Here is a 23,989-nt window from a genome sequence, read left to right as displayed (position 1 = left end):
TGTAATTAGGTGCTTGCAGAAGTATATTATCTATTTTATCTGTTATTTACTGCGCATACTATCCTTACTGTGCTGAACGTGTCACACCCCTGACAGATGACTGCAGGTTTCTCTATCTGTGATTGTCTGGATGATGTTGCTACACCGTTTTTGAGAGTCGGAGACAAACCAATTGGATTCTGACATTTATTTATCTCCTTAGAGCAAATCTTTTTGTCTGAGAGATATGTAGGACTCCTAAAGAGATGTTACAGCGCCTCGTGCTAATCCTCCTTAGCTCTCAGATTACTGACCTAACGCACAGTGACAGCCCTTTGGGAGCACCGCGCTGAGCTGCTGCACGGCGTGCAGCAGTGCACGGCTCCATACACTGAACCCACAGCTCTGCTCCATGAGACCCCACCGCTATAGGCTGTCCTCATGCAAAAGGGGCCCTCAAACCATGTCAGACTGTGCTGTTTGTTTAATTAATCACCCCTTCCACACAGCAATGCCCTCTGGGTCAGCCCCAAATCCTCAGCTTCCCCTGCCTACAAAGGGCAGGAGCTCAGCTGCTGCCACTTATTGTGTAAACACCTTGACCTGTATTTGGGTTTGCACTGCTCAGCTGTGGTTAATTTATCCCAGTTTATAATCTAAGGCCCAGGAGAAGGGAAATGTCTTCCAGCTTCTTAGCAAATGTCTTCTTTGAGGCAGTTGCAAGTCTCATCCTAAAGAGGAGTCCCTCTCTTAGCTTTTCTTTAAATATGCAGGAAATATACGTACAGAGCTATGTAGGAACAGAGGTAACCCAAGACTGCCACTTGCTGTGGACAAGAAAAATGTTTCTAGGACTACAACCAGTTGTAACACAGAGCCTGCAAAGGGAAATGCTGAAGTTAAGGAAAGAAACTGGAGACCCCATGGACCTGGCTACAATAAGGTAAAAACAAGCAACCTTCAGTTAATTGTTCTATGTAAGTACTGCTTGTTTAGCTTATAGAAATTCAGATTCATAGCAGTAAACTTATGTCTGAGTTCCTATCTTTTGCTGACTCTGCAGCCTGTGCCTTCCTGTCAGGAGCTCCTGACCTACAACTCAGCTTCTCCAGAATGAAAATGTCTGTTGTCTCAGAGGCTGTCAAGCACTGCTTTTGAAAAGTACATCAGGTTTGCACCGACCCCAGAAACAGAAAGCAGAACTGCTCCCATAGGAGATGCTTTTATTGTCCTTGCCTCATAATCTCACAGCGAGAGAAAGCTGCACCTGCAGGAAAGCCACAGCCAGGCACTGCAGATTGAGTGAGGGAGAGAACTTGAGATTTTGATGAAGGAGAAAGAGAGTAAGGGCACACAGGCAGTCCTCTGTAACCCCTCAGGGATGAAAGATACAAATATGCATCACCCACCTCGCCTTCTCACAACCCTATGTTTTGCACCTTTTGGGTAAGAGAGAGGGAATGGCAGTGCAAGTGCTGTGTTACAGAGCATATCCTCAGACCACAGCTGGATCTCAGGAAGTGTAAAACGCCACAGGGTAACAAAGCAATTTTCCAAGTGCACGGACAGCTGCAGCATCTGAGCTGCCCTGTCTTCTTTGCATACTATGTTTGTGAGGGTCATGGGAACTGGAGGTAGGGAGTAAAACAGTAACAGAGACTTTTTTTTAGTGATTATATATCAACTTCAGATGTGAATAAGACTGTATGGCTGTTCTTTTTGTTCATCGTGTTAAGACTGCTGGGTTATGCTGCAACGCCTACCTGTTAGGCTGTCTGGCTACAAACTTTTAAAATGTATGTTTACAAACCCTTGAGAAGAGAGACATAAAATGAAAGGAATGACAGCTGTGAATGATGATTGTGATGAATACTGTCATAATAAATCCTGTCCTCTGCCCAAAGGAGCAGTGAGGGACTACTTCTGTACCACACCATGTTTCTGCATGTCAGATACAGCCTCTCCTACAATTTACAGCTAGCTTTTGGCCTGAAAGTCTCAACACACATTTCAGGAGCTCAGCTGTGCGTGATTCAAAACCATTTTACTGAGAATATTGCATTTATTGATAGTTTAGGTTGAGATTTCCAGGCCTGTTCTAGGGCTTCTGCTCCCCAAGCCAGAGGAAGTGATGCATCTAAACCCCCTGGGAATGTGTCTTTTTGAGGTGCTGCTGCACAGCTTGCTTCTACAGCTATAATAGCAACAGGAAGGATGCTGAAATGATAGTCAAAACAATGCTTTCCTATGGAAGTTGAACTATTTTTACCACTGTGGTCCTTAATGGAGTTATAATGTACATTAGCTGCCAATTCCCTCCTTCAGCCCAACCTGCTGCTGCTATAAAAGGGGAGGACAATTTCAACAACTACTTCTGGATAATTTGGCTGAGCAAAAGCTGTGCTTTGAACAAGAACTGCAGTGACAAATTCATCTACACATGATGGCTACACGTTTTGCCATATCTTTATTGCACTTTTACCACGTTGCAAACAATTCCACAAAAATGCTGCAAAAGTAAGCCTAGAGCTGCTGAAAACAGCTTTTTACCCATATATGTATATATTTACACAAAACTATCAAAAGCAAAGTTGAAAAGTAGCAGCTCAGCTATGATAGTCTAGAAAGATAAGAGCTGCCACCTCCTTAAGGATAAATAGTACAACTTGTCATTTTACATCACTTTGTAAAACCAACATTCAAGTATTCCTGTCAATGCACAATTAGTGAAAGATTCCCTTCTGGTAATCGCTGTATTTATTATTATTATTAATATTATTTTTTGCCTTTAAAAGTTTGTAATGCCTTAACCCTTTAAATGCTGAATAGCTGGAAAAAAAGAAAGTGTTCAATTTAAATAAGATACAGTGGATTAGAGCACTTAAAGGGTTAACACAAAATCCTAAGTGGACTGTCACCACAGATAAAGTGTGAGTCACAAAACTATGCTGTCCCTCTTTGTTAAATTTGGTAGTAGGTCTGGGGGTTCATAGATATACCATATATAAATACAAAATATTAAGTAAAGGCCTCCTTGCTATACAAAAAGGACAGGAGGTGTTTTGCTATCAGACCACTGTCTGTCGACAATTTGAGTATTTTCTCAACCTTTTCATAATCTCTTCTCAGGAACTAATGAAAAGCATCACGTTAGACATATTTTTCTTAATGAGCTAATCCTTTGCAGAGTCTACACTTTACCTACTCTGGGAACAATTATATCTCATTTCTGAATTCACTGAATTCACAAAGTGGCATACCAGTCTTTTGCAAGACTTTTGTTTTCCTTTTTTGAATCTTCTTTACTTGGCTGATAAAAACGTAGTCTTGCGATTTCACTACCTCTCGGTCGCAACAGTGTTAACATCAGTGTTAAAGTCATTTTCAACCACATTGTCATAACCATCCTTTTCTATACAGTCACTAACAGCCTTGAGGACAATCCGCAGCCGCCTGTCCATCGCCTCCAAGTGAGGTTGGTAGAGTATGGGAGCTATTTTATCTTTTAGTAAAGATTCCTTCATCAGGAGACTGAGTTTGTATTCCTCCTTGGCTAACAACTGTAATCGCAGATAGGTAGACTTCCTTATTCTAAGAGAAAAAGGAAAAAAAAAAATCTGTCAATGTTTTCATCACTGTTGATCTCAATGAGGGTAAAAGGTTTGTAGTCATAGAGGTGATAGCAAAAAAATGTTATTATGTGATCTGAAATGCAAAGAACCAAGCATCATATTCTAAACGCGTGCTTCCATTTTCACCTGGCAGGTGATCTTTGGGAGCCTGCAGAGAAGGAGCTGCCATGCAAAATGAAACTCTAGATATCACTCATTCTCAAAACTCTTGGCCATAGGCTTTGAGGAACACACCTTTGAGAAACCCTCAAGCTGAGGGGAGAGTTCACCCTTGACTTCAGTTTTGCATTAATAAAGCCAGATTTTAGCAGAGCCTCTCACAACAGCTCAGAGCCACGCTTCTGCTGGCAGATCTTAATTCAGTAAAGCACTTCAGTGTGTCAGTGCCAATGCACAGGGACAGCTCAGGTTAGGCTCACCAGGCAGGATCACAGCATCCCATCTCCATGGCTTGCAGTAGAAGACACTTGAACATTTCAGTCCTACTAGCTGAAAAATCTGCACAAAATGGAGGACGACTACAGAGATGAAACATACCTGCAGCACTGGTTTAAAGGCACCAATATGGAAAGTTCATCGTGGGAGTATTTTCCAAACCTATTTAAAGGTAAGAAGAAGAATGTGACAAATGCTGCTTTAGAGACTTGCTTGCACACCTCTTTTTTCATTTCAGGAAATGCAAGTATAAAAATCATAGCTGTATATGTTCTGTTTAACTGGACTGGCACTGTGGAAATCTAGTCTCCAAGTTCAGACAGTTATTCTGAACAAATTACATAGTTCTGGCAGGTTTCAGTTTTTCTTTTCTGAAGCAGGGATGCAAATATTTATTTTGTACTTTTCTCTGCTAAGCTGCTCTCCTTATAAACTCTGAGGTACAGACAAGGAAAACCTGTTTCTGAACAGCAGATAGCATGCAAGAATTTGGTTCTGTTTTGGGGCTTCTATTACTGCTGTAGTATACCAGTAATTGATAATAATTCATAAATTACAGGATGCAAAATCATCTCATAATGGCTACTGTGAAGCAAATAGTTTGGCCAACATTGTTTCACTGTTCAAAAAGGTTTAGAGGTACTTACCCTCTTCCATTATCTAAGTGGATAATAAATGTTTCGTTTCCAAACTTTTCAAAGGTTTCATAGTGATGTCGATCCATGTTACCTATGGAGAAAGAAGACCATTCTCGTTAAGGCTTAGCTTTGTAGGGGGAAATGGACTCTTGAAATAGGGATGTTAATCCATATGACTTCACTAATACATTTGACCTACAACCAAACGCTCTGTTTTTTCTTGATTAAGAACTTCTTTCCAAATTACTGGCTGCCTGGAAGGCCAAACAAAATGTTATGGCTCTAACATATGGAGCAGGATGCTCCTGGTACTGCTTTGGGCATCCATGGCAGACAGACATGTGATCTCCATTTTAAGTTCAATGTGTAGAGTACTAGTGCCAAGCTGGAGTTTTACCTTCATAGTGGGGATCCTGAGTCACTTCTATATGCCGCATATGGCTCCTGACCTGTAATCTGGCCTCTCCTGCTGCAGTCTACTGCACAGATCTCAGTAGTGGAAATGGCAGAGGCTATGTCCTTGCTCACTTGCTTTCAAGGACCAAGTGTGTCTGTTGGCACCTTGCAGTTATATTGGTGCAGCAGGTCAGATACAAATGTTTCAGTGTTAACCTCTGAGTAGGCTTGGAATAAGTCACTGTTAAATTCTTGTTTATGGTTATTTTATTGTGAGCAGGTTACCTAACAAGAAAAAAAACCTTCCTGATACATACCACAGTTGTCTTTGTGACAAATCAATACTTCTCCACCCCCCAGTCCTAACCTCTGAGTCTGTAGAGCAAGCAGCAGGGAATACTACTGCAGGATGAAAGCAATGTGCCAAAACTGAGCAGTCTTTGCAAGGGTACGCAGGAGCTGTCCATAACAGTGCTAAGGTGCTCACTACAGCAAATTGTGAAGCCCCTGGCAGCTTTGAAGGAGACTAGCATGACCTGCATTTATCACTGTGCACTTCTGAACATCTTTGTTCCTTTAATCTGCACTGATGGGAATACATAACCATGTAAATGTGCATTTTCTCATAATCATCTAGAATGGCATATACTATAAATGCAGCTTCAACCATGCTTTAGCAAATTGCTGAGCTATGCAGAGCGGTGCAGAAAGAAGTGGTTCTTATTCTAATTAAATGTTGCATTTAATTTTTGAAAGAGATGAAACATACCCATTAGAAAATCAAAAACTGTCATATCCATTATATCCAGAATTCTGGTCCCACTGTCATACGGGGGTGTTTGTTTAACCTCTTCACAATAATCTGGATCAACTTCCCATCTGGAAAAGCCAATATTTCAATATTTTATGTGACATGCAAAGCTTACTGAGTATTAAAAAAAATAAATTGTTTTTTTGCAAGGATTTACTTGTATTCAACTGAGGGCAGGAGCATGAGGAGGTAGCAGATTCCTCAGGCTGCTTTCAGTAGTGCAAGCAACCAATAAGGACTGTGACTGATGAAAAAGCAAGAAAATCACAAGACTAAAAACTATGTGGCTAACAGGTTCAGGATTTAGGAGACCAGTTGCATCATCAGTCATATGGTGAAAACATTTGGGACTTGTTTAAGGCTGCTGGTAGCAGTGAATCTTTCTGATAGGACATAATACAGGTCCCATCGCATCCTGTAAAAAGCCACAAGGGGACTATGATGCTGAAGGTCATTTCAGGTTCAGGACTGTAGACCAGAGCTCCTTGCAATTGCAAGTATTCCCTTTCCAGGAGCTGGAGCCACTGAAGAGACGCAAATGTTCTCCTACACCGCAGCACATTAGGTGAGATAGAGAAAGCACTGCTAAATCTTCCTCTTGGCATTTGCTGCAGGTGAACTTTGCTCAGTACTACTCACTCTGCTTTCTTGCGCTTGTGGTAGGAACGCCTCCAAGGGTTTCTCCAGGTTTTCCTTTTAGCTAAGGACAAATCAGGAAGGAAAGCAGCTAGAGACCCTTCAATCTGATCTGGTTTTCCACACAGGGCATGCTCAGTTGAGCAGTAGTAAGAGCATTCGCCGTAGAAGCAGATGTTGTTGGCTGACAAATAAAGGAAAACAGTTTTAAAACCTACTCTTAAATTAGTTTTCAAGAATTCACAAAAGCACTGCTGTATGTGAAAAAAAACTTAAGCAGAAGTAAAGCTCTGACCGAGAACCCGCTGTTACCATGCATAGTTCTCTTCCACTGAAACCGCTAGAAAGACTGATTTATTTCAGTGGCTGGGATCACGCCCTATGCCGAGCTGAGACTGTTTCCATGTTATTTATACTCCAAAACCACAAAATATATGGGTTTTTTTCTTCTTTCCAGCCCCAGACTGATACGTCCTCTTACATGCATGTGTTGTCCTATGCTAACTGGGGTGGCTGGAGCCCCAAGTCCTGCAGCTGAGCAATGACACATGACCAAAATTAAGCCACCTTCTAAAATCTTGATTTGTGTTTTACAGAACAGACGACAACATTTTGTCCATTTACTTGCTGGGATGAGAACTGGCAGTTTTACTAAGGAGAGCTATGTCGCATGCAGACAAATGGGACTGCGTGGAGAAGGTGAAAATAGCACTGATGTAAATCTTTCAGCACACATCCCGAACAGAAATGCTCTCCTCCACACGTCACATTACCCCAGCAACTGCAGAGAAAGGACCTGCAGCACGTTTTGGAGTGTGTGTTACCTTATAACTTCCCCAAAGCTGCCACCACACATTCTGAAACAAGAGGAACCATCCACCTCTTTACAAGAACCCTTTCCCTTCCCACAGGCCCATGATCAAGAAGGTGAGCATGATGCTGAGCCTGTCGGTGTGCAACAACTCTTCCTAAAGTTACTGTAGGCACATTAAGATGTCATTAGAGGGAGATTGTGCCCTTCTCTTATGGCAGCACACAAATGCAGAATTCACTTTGCTTCCTAAATTCAACTATTTCTTCAGAACTGCTCTCCTTGCAGGAGTAAATGGGTGTAAATGAGGCAGGGAGGGCTCGTGCATCAATGGAGGTTGGCTTCTGCCTGCTGCATGTGGCTCGTAAAGGCAGACTGGCAGGCTGCCGTCACAGCACACCCATCAATGGGATGGATGTCTGTCCCTTCCAGCCCTCAGATGTGTGCAAACCCAGCCTAGGGCTGGCAAGGCACACAGGATTTGGGGCACTGCTGGTGCAACACAAGGGAGATACGGAGCAAAGAGGGCAAGAAGCAATGTGAGCCCCATGGCACAGGGTTAAGAGGAAGAACAGAGAAATGACTTGGGGCTGCAGCTGGGGTAGAGTGGGAGGAGGTGAAACAGCAATAAGGTCTCGTTATGGCTTTGATTGTATTAATTAGCTGTATTGCATAGAACTGACTGCTAACCCTGGAATTACCTCCAATAATCGGACTAAAAGGCTGATGATTTACTACTTGACAGTTTCAATCAGGGTTTCATTTCCAGCCTCTATCGATGGTCATCGATTTGTCCATTGAGGTGCGGTTACTTTACATCGGGTGCACACTTTTCAAATCCCTCTGTTGAGAACAGCTCTAAGGGCTGCCCACATGTCCGTCCTCAGGCTCAACTCCTGCCCAAAGAGCGTGCTCACATTCACATGTTAAAGCCCGATTCACTTCAGAAAATGATTGAAAGAGAAGCACTTGGGAGAAGAGAACATGAAGATCAGATACACCAGAGGGCAGAGGGGAGGGCGCAGTGCCAGCTGCAGGGCCTGCAGGCTGAGGCCTGGCTGCAGGCCGGCCCTGAGTCCCTCAGACCAGGCCTGCATCTCCTCCCCATGCCAAACAAAGCTGAACCCCCCAGCTCCTCATACACCAGCTGCTCCAGCCCCAGAACCATCTCAGTGGCCCTCACTTGTTCTCTTAGCCTAAAATCAAGTGCAAAGTCAACATCTGAAGAAACCGAATGTGATGTAAGCTGCGGGCTCACGGCCCTGTAGCCTGTGATCGCTCAAGGGTTCCCTTTCCACACGGGCTCTTGCAGCACGGCCTTGATGTATTTATCCCTGGGCTAATGCAGGTGCCTCGGCTGCCTTTGATCATCCTGGCAAAACCAGGAGGGCTTCATGCCTCCTTGCAAACCTCTCAGGATGAAAGTGTGCAGAGTTGTGGAGCACCTGCGGGCAGCACGGCATGCTGCAATGGGTCTGCAGATGGGAGGAGCGGGCGGGTGGTTAGGGAGGCTGGGATATGCTCAGCCAGTAAAGAACGCGGGAAAACATCTGTGGTTTATACCTTGAAAAGAAGTGATTGCAGACAAAGTGTTTCAAGGGGCTCTGGGCTGCCACAAGGGATGGTTTACAAGAAATCACATACAGACGCTTTGCCTGCTGCGGGCTAGCACAGAAGAATCAGGAGGTACAAAGAGATGCCTCATTTCCCAGTGCCTGCTGACACGGTAGGATGGCAGGGCTCTCCCCAGCTGCAGCCAGAGCCAGTGTCTGTACGGAGTCGAAGCTGCAGTGGGCTCCTGTTTGGTTCGGCTGTGTCAGCATCACCTGCTGCTCTGTGCAGGGAAAGAACCCATTCCTATTTATCTTGATCACCAGAGACAATTTATCTCCCGGGGGCCGGGTGACCTGACTTCCCAGCTGTCAGCAGGAGGCCAGCGCTCAGTTATCTGCTGCTGCACGGGTTCTGTGGTGAGCAAAAGGCACACAGAGATGCCCCTCCTGCGCTATCACAGCCTCTGCTGCACACTATGCAAATCTGACCTTTCAAAAAAAGGAATTATAATAAACACAGCATTTTGCACAGCAGGGAAGATATATACTATGTTTAATAGTTTGTTTCAGAATTTAACTTGGGGAACAATGAAACCCTGCTTGGTATTGTCAATGGAAGCAACTGGGACTAACCATCTGACAGTAATCACACACTGGAACCCAGATAAATCTAAGGAAGGCTTGGGGGCTATCTCCACCATCACGCTGCTGCTGAGGGGTGACACAGCTGGCACATGGGCTGCTCTGCTCCTGCCGCTCCCCTCCAGCTATTGACTTTCCCACAGAGCCCCATTGCTGCAACATGAGCGCAGCCGCGGCAGGATGCAGCCCGTCGTTAGGGCAGCAAATTTGAGGTAAAGGCATAATGCCTTTTCTGACAGCTGGTGTTCTCTCAGACATACAGCACTCACTCTGCGTCACTTCCATCTGATTTCTGGGCATAGTGGAGGTGACAGGGTGCTGGATCTCAAGTGATTATTAACGAAATTAACTTATTTGATGGATACGGAAGAGACATGCTGAAATGTCTACCCTGGTTCTCATATACAGAGGGTGAGATAAAGCAGCCTAAATTATCTGGGGAAATACACTCATTTTAAAGGCTTCTTAAAAACGTAGAAATAAAGAGGTACCAAAGATAGAAAAACGCTGCTCTCATTTAGGGCTTCAAGGTGCAGCAGCAAGCTTCCTGGAAGCCTAAGTAGGTGACCCACATTCTGCGGGGCATGCTGAGTGGGAAATTCCAGCCAGAGACACAAACCCAGCGCTTCAGCAAGAGTCCCACATGGAGCATGGCATGGCCTTTGGAAGGCAAGGAGAGCCCCAAAGAGCAGCAGCAGCAGGAGCAGCTGCCGGGGCTGCATGCAGGAATGGCAGCAGCAGCACTGCCAAAGCAGAAAGGGATGTTTACATACACGGAAACGTTCAAATACCTTGAATTTGAAACATGTAAACCCCGTCTTCACTAAAAACAAACAAACAAAAAACCTGTTTCCCTCAAAGCATAACAGAGGCAAGAGAATATTGAACGGCGTTGCAAATTTCTGGCTTCCATTACCTGAGGATGGATGGACACAATTCATAATGAAATCCAACAAAAATCACCACACTCGGTGATCAAAACTTGAACTAATTACGACAGTTAAGAAGCAGAGAGCGTCTGTGTGCTCATCTGCACATTTTCTGTGTGTCACCCTGATAGCTGAACCGTAATTCTTCTTGGGAAGAAAAGGAACAAGTGGAAATACCTTAAAGCAAATTGCTTGGCAGAGCAATTCTTTTACTGAGATTTGCATGACTCTTAATAGAGGACATTTAGCAAGCCTGTGCAATTCGAGTACTGGAAAGAGCCCTGAATATTTACCAATGCAATGCATGAAAAGATCTTTCATTTACCTGCTCAAAATAATAGCTAATTCAGAATTGCTATTGTTTGCTGAGAGGGAAAAAAAAAAAAAAAAACAGAATCCCTTGGAATTGGTTAATATGAACAAAAACACAGTGCTTACTAGCTGTGCGACATTGATTTCTTTAAGCTGCTGCCTCAATTACTTCTAAAACGAAGGCTGACATCATTAATATGTCTCTTTTTTCCTAGCAAATTACCATTCATTTGTAAGAGTAGCGGGGCTACTGCAGTCTGCCCTACTGCAAAGGATGTAAAATTAATTTAAATAATTACTGACCTAATTCCATTTCTCATGTTCAGTCCAAACTGCCTGGAAGAGCACTTTTCTGCAATCTGCTTTCTCTCTGAATGCAGCCTAATGCAATGCCTGACCCCAGCCCTTCCTGCTCACAGAGGACAGACAGACACCATGTGCTGTGCAGCAGCACCTGCCTGAGCTGCCTGGAAGGAACAGATCTCCATTTCCATTTCTGCTGGAACAAGTGTGGAAATTCAGGAAGTTCCCTCCTAACATACCCCATGCTGGTCTAGGGAAAAACACCATGTATTGGTCAGCAGTCACAATGCTCATAATGAACCCCTGAAGGTTAGGCAGGGTTTTCACTGCAAATGATGGTCTCCCAGCCCAAGGGGAAGAGTTCTGTATATAATGAATTACATTCAGTGCTTGTTGCATGGATAGGGACACACTGCTGGCAGAAGCAATTCATCCCTATGAGCAGCCATTGTTAGCAGACACTGCTGGGGAGGGGGATGCAGAGACACCAGGCAGTCCCAGAGGGGCCTTGGTGGCCGTATGGCCATGTGCAGACTGCTTCTTGCAAGTATCCATGTAGCACTATGGAACTAATTACTTAATTTAGGACTTCTATCACTTTTTCATTAGGCATTAATTAATGTCTGCCTTTTAAGGTCAGTATGAAATACAAGATGGAGGCTGGGCATATGTTAATGAGACTCCTACTAATTAAATAGAAGCTTCAGAAGGAAGAGCTCTGACAAGTAACCAACACCATTTGCACATAGTATATTGATTCAGAAAATGTAAAATTGAAAAGAAAAAATAATTGCTTAAGCATTTCACTCTCCAGGAAAGCCTGATTCATAGATCATCAAATATTTTAATTGAATTTATCGAAAGCCTCCAAATAAATTTGAGTAAAGGATTATACTTGGATCATTCTTTGGCTGTCTGGAATTTTGCAGTGACAAGATCCTTATCTTCATCCAACAGCAGCCTTTACTCTGCACTGCTGGGCTGTGGCTGATGCAGCTGCTCCATAGACAAGCACAGTTCTCAGAAAGCACTCAAGTTCATTCCTAAGCCTCGATGTATAATCCAGGAAGACTAAAAAGCAAGCAAGCCTACTAATCCTCGTCTCACTGGCTAAAATGTGAGTAAAATGTCTTATATTTCAAATGAGCCAAAGTATCTTGTGTGCACAAACAGCTGCAAGATTTTTTGGTCATCTTTCATGGGTAATTATTCACCTGAGAACAAATCAAGCAAAAAGAAAAATATATATATATATACATATGTAGACAGAGAGAGCTAGAAGGAAGGGAGTGAGACAAGTGCCTGGCTGGCGCATGTGGAGTGCCTGCAGACCATGTCTGTGAACACCATCAGTCATACAGGCACAACTAGGGCACGTATAACATGAGGAAGGTAAAACATCTCATAATTGTGTAATGTACTGCACAAGTGTAGTTACTGGAATAAATAACAGTCTACTCAGCTGTATCCTGCAGAGCCAAATATAAATATTAAGCTAAAAATAACAGCCACAATAATGACTTTATTGGTGCTCACAACAGTGTGATAAACACTTTAAGAGAGAACGCTGTGCAGTGCAGGCTCTGCTTTCCAGCTAGCAGCAATAACACATTGCTGCCATGGGGGTATCTGTGCTGAGGGCTTTGGGTGCTGCTTTCAGGGATCTGGGCTAAGCACCTGCTGGCCAGGCACACCGAGTGAAGGAGAGAGCCCTGGAGATTCCTACTGCAGACTTCCTGTTACACAAGTCACAGCCCAAGTTCAGGAATGCACATTTGCACACAGCTGAACTAATATGAGCTAAGCTCTGCGGACACAGCCACAGGTTTTACATCAGGCATTTCCTTGTTTCTCCACAATCATACTTGAGCATGTACTTTTGTGCCTTAATTCAGAGCCTTAACCTCAACATTTCAATACCCCAGAGGATCGCTTTGACTGTCTTTACCTACTTTTGTTTATTCTGGGAGCAGGATGGGCTTTTACCCCATGTATGTACAGCTCCCAGTCTGTGGAGCTCTGTCCTTGGCTAGGGCCACCAGATGTTGTGAAAGAGAGAATATTACAAACAGGGGTGATAATAGCTCCTGGGCCAGTCCTCAAAGCAGGTTCAAGGGCTGGGACCAATTCAGATCAGTTCTACTCTAGACTCTGTGCAGCAGCGAGTGCGAGCTGGAAGCAGGATACATTACACATCTGCTTGATTTTGTTTCAGACTCTTGTAATAAAAATTGAGGTATGTGACTATGAGAAAAGGAGGTTTTGGTCCTCCAGTAAAAAATGAGAAATAAATGCATACGACCACCAAAAGTGACAGCTCACACAGCACTAGAAAAAAAAAGGTCTAAATAACTAATGGGCTGAGTAATAAGGTTTTGGGTAAACTGAGAGTAACAGAAGAAATTGCCTTAGAAATTGCTCTGCGTAAAACATTTGTTGAGTACATTGCTTTTGTGAAAATAAAAGCTTGTCTCTGTGGATAATTTGTCAAGGGGAAAGGCACTCAATTCAAAACAGTAAAGTCTTCTTTGTAAGCTATGTCTCCACATTTATATTTATTCAAAGGTCTAGAAGACAGTTCTATTAGAAATATCTGAGCAATTAAGCAATCTACACATCGTTCCCTTAAGTATGTGTTCAATGGGACAGAAAGAACACAGTGTTGTTTCCAAGACTACCTGGTGAGATGAAAAACGTTCTCCACAGCTTCTTGTCGCGAGTAACATCTCGTATCTCCCTGGTCATGTTAACCAGTCTACCTGCAACTGGTGGGACGCGACGGAAGTCCAGGATCCTGGGAGAAAAGGAGAAGAGGCAGTTTATGGAAAAGACTGAAACACAACCATAGTGATAGGTTTCAGGAAGGTTCATTACACTCTGAAGGCACATTAATCTGGGGCCATTAAGGAGTGAAAAGCCCATCAACTTTAAACTGCATCATCCTTCTGATAATATACTACAAAATATGTCATGAATATTATCAGCCTACTTAGTATGGAGCAGACACAGAGCAGTGTGGAGACATGCTGTCCCATGAAAAAAAACAGTGACAGAATTCCAGAAAGAAGGGACAGGAGGGACTTGGTTTACACCTGGTGCCAATTTGGGGTTGTCACAACATGTGTTTTGCTCACAAATGTTTTAGTGACCGGAGGAATGGGCTTTCAGCCTCTTTCTTCCACAAACACCATCTAATAAACCTAAAAACTAGTCTTTTTTTTTTCTTTTTTTTTTTTTTCTGACAGTCTTTGTATTTGTTTCATTTATTTCCTTCTGCTTCTCCCTGTTCCAGTACTCTCATACCAATACAAACAACCTCCCTGAAACTAAACATTTTCCCACAGGCAAAGGCTGGAGAAAGAGCCTTTCTCAACCACAAACTCCCCAGCTTTAGTAGATCATTAAAAACTCCCTATGAAGCATTGCCATTAGACACAGTAAAAGAGCAAAGTCTCCATACAAAGCCTCCCCATAGGTGGGATTTTTATGTCCACTCTACTGATCAGATTTTCTACACTGGGTAGCAACTGCTTTTTCTGCTTAACATGTGGATGTTTAGCATTACTCCCTGCAGGAACTCCATTAATGCCTTTTCCTACAGCACCATCTGCTTAAAATGGCAATATAAAATATAAAACAGAGGGGATCAGCACCAAGGTCAACATTAAAATACAAAAGACCCCTTAAGGATGTGACCAAGATGGCTCTTAATGGCCAATCTACTCTGTGCCACCCACAGACACGCTCCCTCATCCTGACCATCAAACCAGAAGGCACCAATACTCCATGCACCTCTAAACAATTTGTGGCCCAAAGCTTCAAACTTTTGCAAGGATCTTTTTTGGCACTGCAGGCTGTGAAAGAAGCTTCAGTTCTAACTCAGCCTGTGAAATGCAACGCTTTGTTGGCCTTTTGTTAGTAATTCCTCGTTAATAATTAATTCTTGCTCCTAATGTGGGCTGGCTGAGACTGTCCTCAGTCCATTTCCAACACTGCCCATACTATTTCTGCTTGAAGGACATTTTCAGCTAACAGGAACGTGAGATGATCATCAGTGTCCTCTCTATCCTAAATACCCCCCTGACATGGGACAGCCCTAGCTTCTGGCTGAGACGTCAGGACTCATTTTCTACAGCAATTACTCTTCTCTGAACACTGAGGAGATTCCCCATGCCTCATTTGGATTTGCCCGTCCTGGAGCTGATTGGGGTGAGCCAGATTCCCCTTGTGCTTATGCTACCTCTTCCCCAGGAGATGGCTCCTCCCCACAGGCACTTGGAGATTACAAAGAAGATTAATTTCTCAGCCTACTTTTGAGAGCATTTCTCTTTCTTTTTGAGAATTACTGTTCAGTTTCTCACTCCCAGAGCAAGTCACATTTCCTGATTATTGATCTACCATTTCATCACCTTCCATTTCTTTTATTTATGGCTTTTGCCCACTTTTGTTCCATTTTCCCCCTTTTTAAAAGTAATTCAGGTATAGAGCTGGACAAGGGCATAAACTTATCGCAATATTTCCACTTCTTCTTTTAATGCAAATCCATTTTTACTTGCCTGTCCAAATGAAATGCTGCTATTTCTGCATTATGTCTTTCATAGTCTGAGAAATAAAAAAAATCAGGCGGGGTTTCTTGTTCTCTGGTTTGCCTGCAAAGAAAAACAAGGAAAGTGTTTTAATGAAGGGTTAGCATTCCTAAGGAGCAGTACTCAGACATCAGCGTGTTGTTCAGGGGTTCAGGATTGTTTGCTTAATGGAAGGCCTTTAAATACTTCATGTGTGCATTATTTGTCACGTAGCCTTCATTTCAAGTTCTGTTCTACATTACTGTAACAAAAAATAGGATTCCAAGACTCGTGCATGCAGGCTGCTGTCACCAAGCTCCTCCACTCAAGGCTCTCGCTCTATTTAACAAGATCTATTTTATCACTCTCAAGCATTTCATTAGTGATAGCAGTGAAGACAATGCCATTTCATTAAATTATCATTAACTGTAATTATGAAATTTCCAAAAGTAATAACATTTTTCTTTCATCTCTGGGAGCCGTGCAGCTCCTATCTAAAACACAACTCTCCCTTTGTATTTCTTGGAGCCAAAAGTGACATGTTTTTCTCATTTCAGAAGAAATGGGATCATTGCAGTTTGACGGCCACGACACATGTCATGTTTCAAAGAACATTAACAAGCCTGTGTTCCTCAGAAGATGCAGAATTTGTTGTTTCTTCAGCATAAGAAACAATAAAAAATGTCATTCTGATGGAAAGGAAAAGGCTAAAGATTGAACACCGAATTCCATGGCAAACAGAAAGCTCTGCATGACAGAAGCAAATCTGCCTCATTTTAGGCAATTTCCAGTCCTGATGGCTTTTGGATGGAAAGCAACTCTAGCAGTTGACCAATGCAATGTCAGGGCCCCACCAAAATCTGCACCATATTCTATTTGAAGTCTTAAACATGAAATATGGACTGCAAAGCTGTTCTGTACAACATCTGCAAGGGAGGACAGTTCCCTAGAAGAGGAAAGCATAATTTTCCCAAGCTCTTTCTCATTCTGTGCTGTCCCAGGTGGCCAGCTGACAGCTCATGCATCACTTCTGCTACACACCAGCCATTAAAACACATGCTTGCTTCCACAAAGACCATGGTATCCCTGCCCACAGCAGAGCATTGGAACCAGATGAGCTCTAAGCCTTCCAACCCAAGACACTATATGATTCTGTGATTCCACGATAAGTGCTGAACTATTGCCATCACAGAGAGAACATCAGGGTATTTGGTGGGTCCAGTATAACGGGAGGTCAGAGGGGCAGGAGGTCAGAAAATAAAAAGTAATACTGTGCTTTGTCTTCACCGTACATGGAAAGGGAAAGGATAGCACCTACAAGGAGGAAAACAGAAGAGTCCAAAACCTGAGGCAAGTCACACAGGGTGCTGTGTAAAGAACACGAAAGCTAGGAGAGCTGCAGCCCTGTTGGGTATATTCCCCTCAAAAATGAAGAAATGAGCCTTGAACATAAATGCAAAGAAAAAGGTTATGATATTTCCGTTGGGCAGAAGATTATGAGTCTGTATATAACTTTCCTTCCCTTCCAGATCTTAAAACAGTCGATTGCTTCAACAAATCAAAGAAAAAAAAGACTCATCCCAAGCCTTTGCAAACTTTACACATATCAGCGCAGCTGATAAGCAGCAGAAAATATTACTAATTAGCTAATCAATGCCATCTGCTTTTTATCTCCAGAAGGCTTTAAACATATCATGGCTGTTCCTTTACAAGAAAATCTTGCTCTGGAAAATGAGACTTAAAGAAAGGGTCAATCTGAATCTTGCAAGCACAGCTCTCCCACCACCCCATGACGGCTCCCAACGCGCTGGGCAGTCAGCACATCGCCGCCGGGATGCTCTGGTCTCACTCATTTCATTCTTCTCTTTGTTCCCTGCCACCTCTGGCAATGGTTGGGGATATTATTCATTTTCAAGTAAGTACAGCTCTCCTGCAGGCTTCCACTTGTTAGTACATATTTCTCTCCTGTCATAATATATTATTGAATGGTGCCATGGGCGTGCCCTCCTAGAAAATCATGAACTTGATTGTCCTTAAAACTTTCAAAAATGGATACCAAATTGGCAGTGCAATATAAACAATGGAAATATTGTGTTTTGTAAGCTTGACTAGAGATCATGAAACAAACTTGTACGTTTCTTCAGTGCTTCAGGTGTTTCACTCTAGTCATCCATAGACGAACACTCTCCAGCCACAGTCACCATGGGCTGTGCCCACAGGCATGGCAGCCACTTTGCTGTTTCTGGGCAGCGCTGGGTACTTCTGAATGCAGACTGGAAGGAGTATTTATCCAAAACAGCTCTGCAGAACTAAGCTGTACTAGGCTCAAAAGTGAAACTCTCAGAAATAACCTTGAAAAATCCCTTCGCATAACAGGATCCAATATTCCACTTACAAGAAGGGGAATCTTGCTCTTTGGATCTGACTCAAGCGGGCTACAGTTTTATTCAAACAAATTATCATTAGTTTGATGTCTGCAGCAGCACCCGAAGAGCAGCTGTACCGCCAGCAGATGCCAGCATGTGTGATGACCATTGCCTTCAGTACAACACTGCATTTGAAAGGTCTAATGCAGTGCTGAATTGATGGAATCAGTGGACCATTAGGAATGGCTTCTGCAGTGCTAGAAGGATGCCTACATCATAATCATAACCTTGATTGTTTAGTTTAAATAAATTTGTGCATGATGTTATTGTATTTGAAAACTTGATAGTTTTAGTGTGTGCAGTCTAATCATCACCCAGTTTGCTGCTAGTTCTTCTAATAATCTTCTTACACACACACAGTCTTTGGACACGCACACCTGATGTGTGTGTAGGGAGCAGTGGGAAATGCGATGATTCTATAACCAAACCCTGCTCTCAGTAACACGGATGGGCAGTCAGCAAGCCCAGCAGTTACTCTAGCACAGCAGCCTCAGTCTCTGCAGGAAAGGCTGGGAAAGGAGCATGCACTCTGAGCCAGAGTCAATTAAAATATCTTACGAAACAACACTGGAGCTGATCCATCCCATAGCGTGTGTTAAATCAGAGCTGCATTTTAAGGGAAAAAAAAAAACAATCTAAGGACAATCCCAAGCCAGAAACCCCTCTATTATTTTATCACCCGGTGGTTATTGAAGGCTACTGCCTAATAAAACCACACGTGCAGTGAAGTATTTGAGCACGCAGACCAATCCGCCGGGTGCTCACACATTGTTCATGTCTGATGGACAGCAAACCCCATAGCAGGACTCAGTCCTGCACACGTTGGCAACAGTGGGAGAGCGTTTCTGGCTGCAGCTCTTATTTTGCAAACAGTTGGAATCTGGTGATCCTCTCTTTGGAGGAGGATTTGGCAGATATTTCTAACGGCAGGCTGGGAAGCTCTGGAGGAGAGACAGATGGAGGTCTGTTGGTGCTGCACACAGTTAAAAATTACACAGTGGCACCAGACCAATTACTGCACGAGGAAAAGACAAATCAGCATCAGTAACACTCATAGGGGAGGAATAAGAGGAATATGAACTAAGGGGAAAGCAAAGCCCATGAAAATTTCCCAGCTTGGAGAAAACACAGGAAGTAAAGAAGGATTTTAAACAGGATAAGAACACATCTGCACAGTAAGATGGAACTGTCTGATCTTGCAGCTGGAAGAGCAAGTCATGCCTGAAAACAGGAGCAACAGAGATACTGTGCTAAGTGAACGCAGTCGTAGTCAATCAGGTGAGCAGCTCCCTGTGACCACGGCTGGGACCTGCTGGGGAGCTCAGGAGTTTCTGGATAAGCCAATATAGCGATGTGTGTGCAGCTGTAACTGCAAAGCCTCAAGTTTTTCATTATATGCTTCTGCAAACAATTGTTGGCCAACTTTGCCCAAACTCAGCATTATTAATTTCTTGGGTTTTTTTTTTTTTCTTTTTTTTCATGAAGCTCATCAGCACACTGAGGCTGCAGGCTCCAAGGCATTTCAGGAAGCACTGTTAGGATGCCTTGAACATGGAAATCTCTGTTTAGCTCCCAGGATCTCCTGTGTGCACCTGCCTGAATTACCTGGATTAATCCCCACCAGGGCCACACATTGCTCGAAAGAATCCTGCCTCAATGCCAGACTTCCTCTGCACCGGAGGGGTCCTATTATCTGTGCAGCAGCCAGAAAGCCAGAATATAGGGCAAACAGCCCAATCTGACTCAACTGCTATTCCGACAGACACACTGTCTTCCCGTGCTGCAGTCCAAGGATATTTCGGGACACCTTGGTCTCAAAGGCGCGTACCTCAGCTAATCAAAGGACACGCTGATGACTTGAAAAGAGCTCCTCCTAACAAGGCTGTGCTCCTGCTCCCACCCATAATCAGGGGAATCAGAGAAAGGGATTAGGGATGATTAGGGATCGCAGGTCTGCAGCAGAGAGGGGTTGGCTTGGGTTGGTTTGGGAGACAGAGACCCTGATCCTGGGGAAATCTGGCAGCTGCAAAATCAGCAAGAACGTAACTGGGGAAGGAGGCACAGTAAGTACATTGGCAGGGACAGAGCTAACACTGCTAAGAGAGTAATGTGGTTATGGGAAAAGAGAACTGGAGATTAGCCGGGTCTACCCATGGCTACAGGTCGCTATTCTTTCCCATGGAAAGCAGCTTTCCTCTGCTCCAGTTAAGGTGCCTAAATACCTGCTCTGGGCTTGACAGTTAATATCCAGTGTTATCTGAATGATAGAATGCAGTTAGTGCAGGAGCTAACCCAGGAGGAACTGGGGACTTCTTGCGTTCAGAAGCACCGCGTGGGGTTTGGCACTGCTTTTAAAACACCAGCAATCAACTAATGTAACCACAGATGCTTCATCAAGTCCAGAAAGCCCTTCCCGCGGTGCAGGCAGGCAGGCAAGCAAATCTGCAGCATAGGAACTTCTTTGTACTGTGGAAAATGCAGACTGAGAGTCCAGTGCCTGCTTGCAGGATTTTCTCCCCCCCCCCTCCGCAACCCTTGTGTCAAATTGGATTGTGCAGCACTGGGATCCAGAGTGCCCTGAGATAATCTAAAGCGTATTATTCTAACTGAAGGAGGCAGCCCGTGGAAAAAAAAAAAAGAAGAGAGAGAAACAAAACAATGTCTCTGAGGCTTCTGCAGTGCTTAGGAGCACGCTTAGGTTTTGCATGCAGAGTCCTATCACCAGGGAGAGCTTTCTGTGCATTTGGCACCAGTTAGAACAGGTGGAAAAAATGCCACTTAATTTTAGAATACATTTTAGTAGCTTAATAAGTCCTTAGGAAGATAAATGACACTGCTAATGCAGTTACATCTACAGTAGCAGAGCTATCTGGTGCCTGCTTCCGACTCCTTATGGAGTCTTGGCAGCTGATGGCTTTGGCTTTATCAAAGTGCTCTGCTGCAAAAAGCACTCCCAGGAACGATATGAGCTGTTTACAAGAGCAGAATACGGTCCAGAAAATGAGTGGCCAATCCAGGAATGCAAAGACATGCGCTTTAAGTGGTACAGAAAAGATGTTTGGCCCGTGTCGTTGCTCTCATGCAAACAACAATATGGGCCTCTGCAGAATATGTAGGCTTCTCCCGTTCAGCTAGCACTTCTGCAGCTAGAAAAATGAGAGAGTATTTACTGTGGCAGAAAGACAGAAATTCGCACAGGGATGTGCTAGGAATAGGAATAATTAGCAAACCGCCACAAGGATAAATACCAAGATGATGCTATTGCATGCCAGCCCTGGAGTGCTTTTCTCCAGAGAAGACGAGGAGAGCTTGACAGCAGCACATGCTCAAGGACCAGTCAGCGCCACAGAAATCGCAAACTTCTAAGACAATGCATAACAATGAGCTTCAAAAAGAGCATTTGTATGTATGAGTATCTCGTTACCTGGCACAGGAGGGTACTGGGGGGAAGAGGGAGAGAAAATCCTCAGGGAAAAGGTATACTGAGAGGTTTTTTTCCATTTCCGATTGCAGAAGTCAAAGGAAAAAGGCTCAGGAGGTCACCTACCCCAGCCCCTGGCCCCAGGGCAAGATCAGCCTGACCCAAACCATTCTTGACAGACTTCGCTGCAACGCAGTCTTCAAAACATCCTTTTCCTGTCCCATGGCTACAGCCCTCTCCTCCTTGTCCCCACGTGCTGGCCTCACTTCTGCACATTTCCCCTCTGTCTCCTCCTTGTCCCATGACCAAGGCAAAGCCATCACATGGCACCTGCTGCAGCATACCTGAGTGTCTTCCTGAGAAACAAATACATGTAAGAGATTTGCCATAGTGACTGGCTCCCATTCCTGAAAAGCACATCCCAAAGCTGAGACCTGGGAACTACACCTTAATGCCTTTATATCCCTCTGCTCAGAGACCCCTTCTTTAGGGAATGAAGAACCATTTATCTGTTTTTAATTCATTACAATTCTCTCCAACCCAAGGTCTTGAAATACTGACTTCTGCCTTTCCTCTCAAAACCGGCACTGTTTCTAGAAGACAAGGAAGCAACCTCTGATTCCTTGACACAGATCAGGGAGTTTGGGAAAAGGGTTTGCAAAGCTGCACCATGGCTCAAAGCATCGTCAGTGAAAGGCTCCTGCCAGTCCGTACATGAGAATATATCAGATTTCCACCTGAGCAGATTTCCACCTGAGCAAAACACCAGCTGCCCCTCCTGACTACACAGGCAGGTTGGATACAAAGGAATGAATAATCAAAGTAACTAGAAGGATCTGAGAATATGAAAGATTTGTTTTATTCTCCGATAAATATAAAAATAATAATAAAACCGGGCATTTTCCTCCACCCTGGGGCTTTTCTGTTCCTTCTAGAGATGTGGATTTGGTACTAATGTCTCAAAAGGTACTCTCTCTATACCATTGCCTTTACTGACATTGTGCTGACAGCAGAGTCAAGGCATAATCTCACCAATCATCATTTCATTGTCTACCAGCTCAGAAGAGTAACTATCTTTTTTCATTCATTCTTTTGTGCTTTAGGATACGTTCAACATGCAGAGAATCTTTGATCAGTATAAAAAATACATTGAGTTTGATCAACCAGGAAAGCTTCTTTCAGCAATTCAGAATATTACTTCCAGTGCTGCCTAGTAAGTAGCTGCCTGTCGTGGGTGAAGCACATGGAAAAATATCACTAGTGAAAGCAAATTTGTCAGGATGCCATCCCCACCTGCACTGTTTGGTGCAGCAGGCAGCAGTCCCTTGCCCCTTCTTCAGCTAAAGAGAGGGGATGTGGGCCAGATATCTGATTCACAGCTCTTTATTATTAATAATAATTATGTAGTTAGAAGATGTCTGGAAAGAAAGCCAAGCAAAATGCTGTTACAAAGCAGGTAACATGAGAGCAGAACTCCAGCACTACCAACCTCCAGGTAAATCCACATCAGTGCATGCACGCAGGTGCACTTCATGTATAGCCCAACACTTTCACCAGTGTCTTGTACCTCCACTGGGCTACAGGATGCACTGCGATCAGACAGGGGGGGATCCTTCTTTGTAATACTTGCTTATATTCCCCCCTTGCCCTCCAGACATCTCAAAAGGCAGGCAGGCACAGTGCAAGCATGCAAGTTTAAAAGACTTAAAATGAGATGAGTTTTTCTAGGTCATCTCATTTTATGGGATAGTGTGTGATCTCAGATATTACCGAAACGAAGCATCACTCAACACTGGGGTAAGTGCAGATCTTCCCCCATGCTTTTCATGACTGCTTCTGGAAGCTGTGTGCAAAGCTGCTTCTGCTGTACATATCAATATGCATGGCTGCTTCGGGGACTGAAATGTGTGCTTCCAAAATTAGAAGCTCGTGTCTCCACACACCTTGATTTAAAGAAGCCTGCTGTCCGCACAGGTATAGAATCCATTCCGCTCCACTGACGGTGCAGGACTGACACAAAAGCAGAAACTGCAGGTGTGCAAATGTGTGGGACTCACTGCAATTCCCCTTCCTCTCCCTTTTTTGGGGATGCTGGTGGGGAGAGGGGACGTGGGATGGGCAACAAACAGATGTCACTGTCCCAGTGGCTGAGTGGCGGGGCACGATGCCTAGGAAGTTTTTATTCCCATCCAGAAAATGCAAGGCTTGTACAGAAAAACAAATGAGTCACGGTATGCGGAGAACAGAAAGTTCTGGGAAGCTCCTGTCACTAATTCACTTTGCAGATAGAAAAAAAAAAGAAATACTTAATGTAGAAATAAGGTTTGATTCATCCCTGAGATAGAAACTCGCCTCGATGTACGGGAGCTGAAAGATGAAGAGGTACTTAACAGCACTAGAGAGCAGGTCCCAGCACCAACATTAACATGGTCAATGCTGTTGCCACAGCAGGGAGGAAAAGACTCACAGCGATTAAATAAGCAGCAGGGAGAATTAATGA

The 23,989-nt window shown here is 43.8% G+C and overlaps 1 protein-coding gene and 1 long non-coding RNA gene across 3 annotated transcripts in view; one reads left to right on the top strand and one right to left on the bottom strand.

Moving 5' to 3' along the window:
- Window positions 1-2,427: 2,427 nt before the first annotated feature.
- FAM20C (FAM20C golgi associated secretory pathway kinase) overlaps window positions 2,428-23,989 on the bottom strand; it is a 53,450-nt gene continuing 31,888 nt past the window's right edge. For both annotated transcript variants that reach the window (XM_046900936.1, XM_015294318.4), the window contains 7 exons: window positions 15,634-15,726; window positions 13,756-13,871; window positions 6,531-6,711; window positions 5,850-5,959; window positions 4,694-4,775; window positions 4,149-4,208; window positions 2,428-3,570 (listed from right to left, as the gene is read on the bottom strand). In XM_046900936.1, coding sequence (XP_046756892.1) covers window positions 3,318-3,570; window positions 4,149-4,208; window positions 4,694-4,775; window positions 5,850-5,959; window positions 6,531-6,711; window positions 13,756-13,871; window positions 15,634-15,726 — 895 coding nt within the window. In that variant the 3' untranslated portion in view covers window positions 2,428-3,317. The remainder of the gene's footprint in view (window positions 3,571-4,148; window positions 4,209-4,693; window positions 4,776-5,849; window positions 5,960-6,530; window positions 6,712-13,755; window positions 13,872-15,633; window positions 15,727-23,989) is intronic.
- On the top strand, window positions 11,338-22,398 carry LOC112533451. Its single transcript, XR_005839857.2, has 2 exons — window positions 11,338-15,286; window positions 16,200-22,398. It is a non-coding gene; the product is annotated as an uncharacterized LOC112533451 (long non-coding RNA).

This window comes from Gallus gallus, chromosome 14, assembly GCF_016699485.2.
Source record: "Gallus gallus isolate bGalGal1 chromosome 14, bGalGal1.mat.broiler.GRCg7b, whole genome shotgun sequence".
NCBI lineage: Eukaryota > Metazoa > Chordata > Aves > Galliformes > Phasianidae > Gallus > Gallus gallus.
The sequence above is the reverse complement of the archived record's forward strand: the minus strand, read 5'-3'. Positions and strand labels throughout refer to the sequence as shown.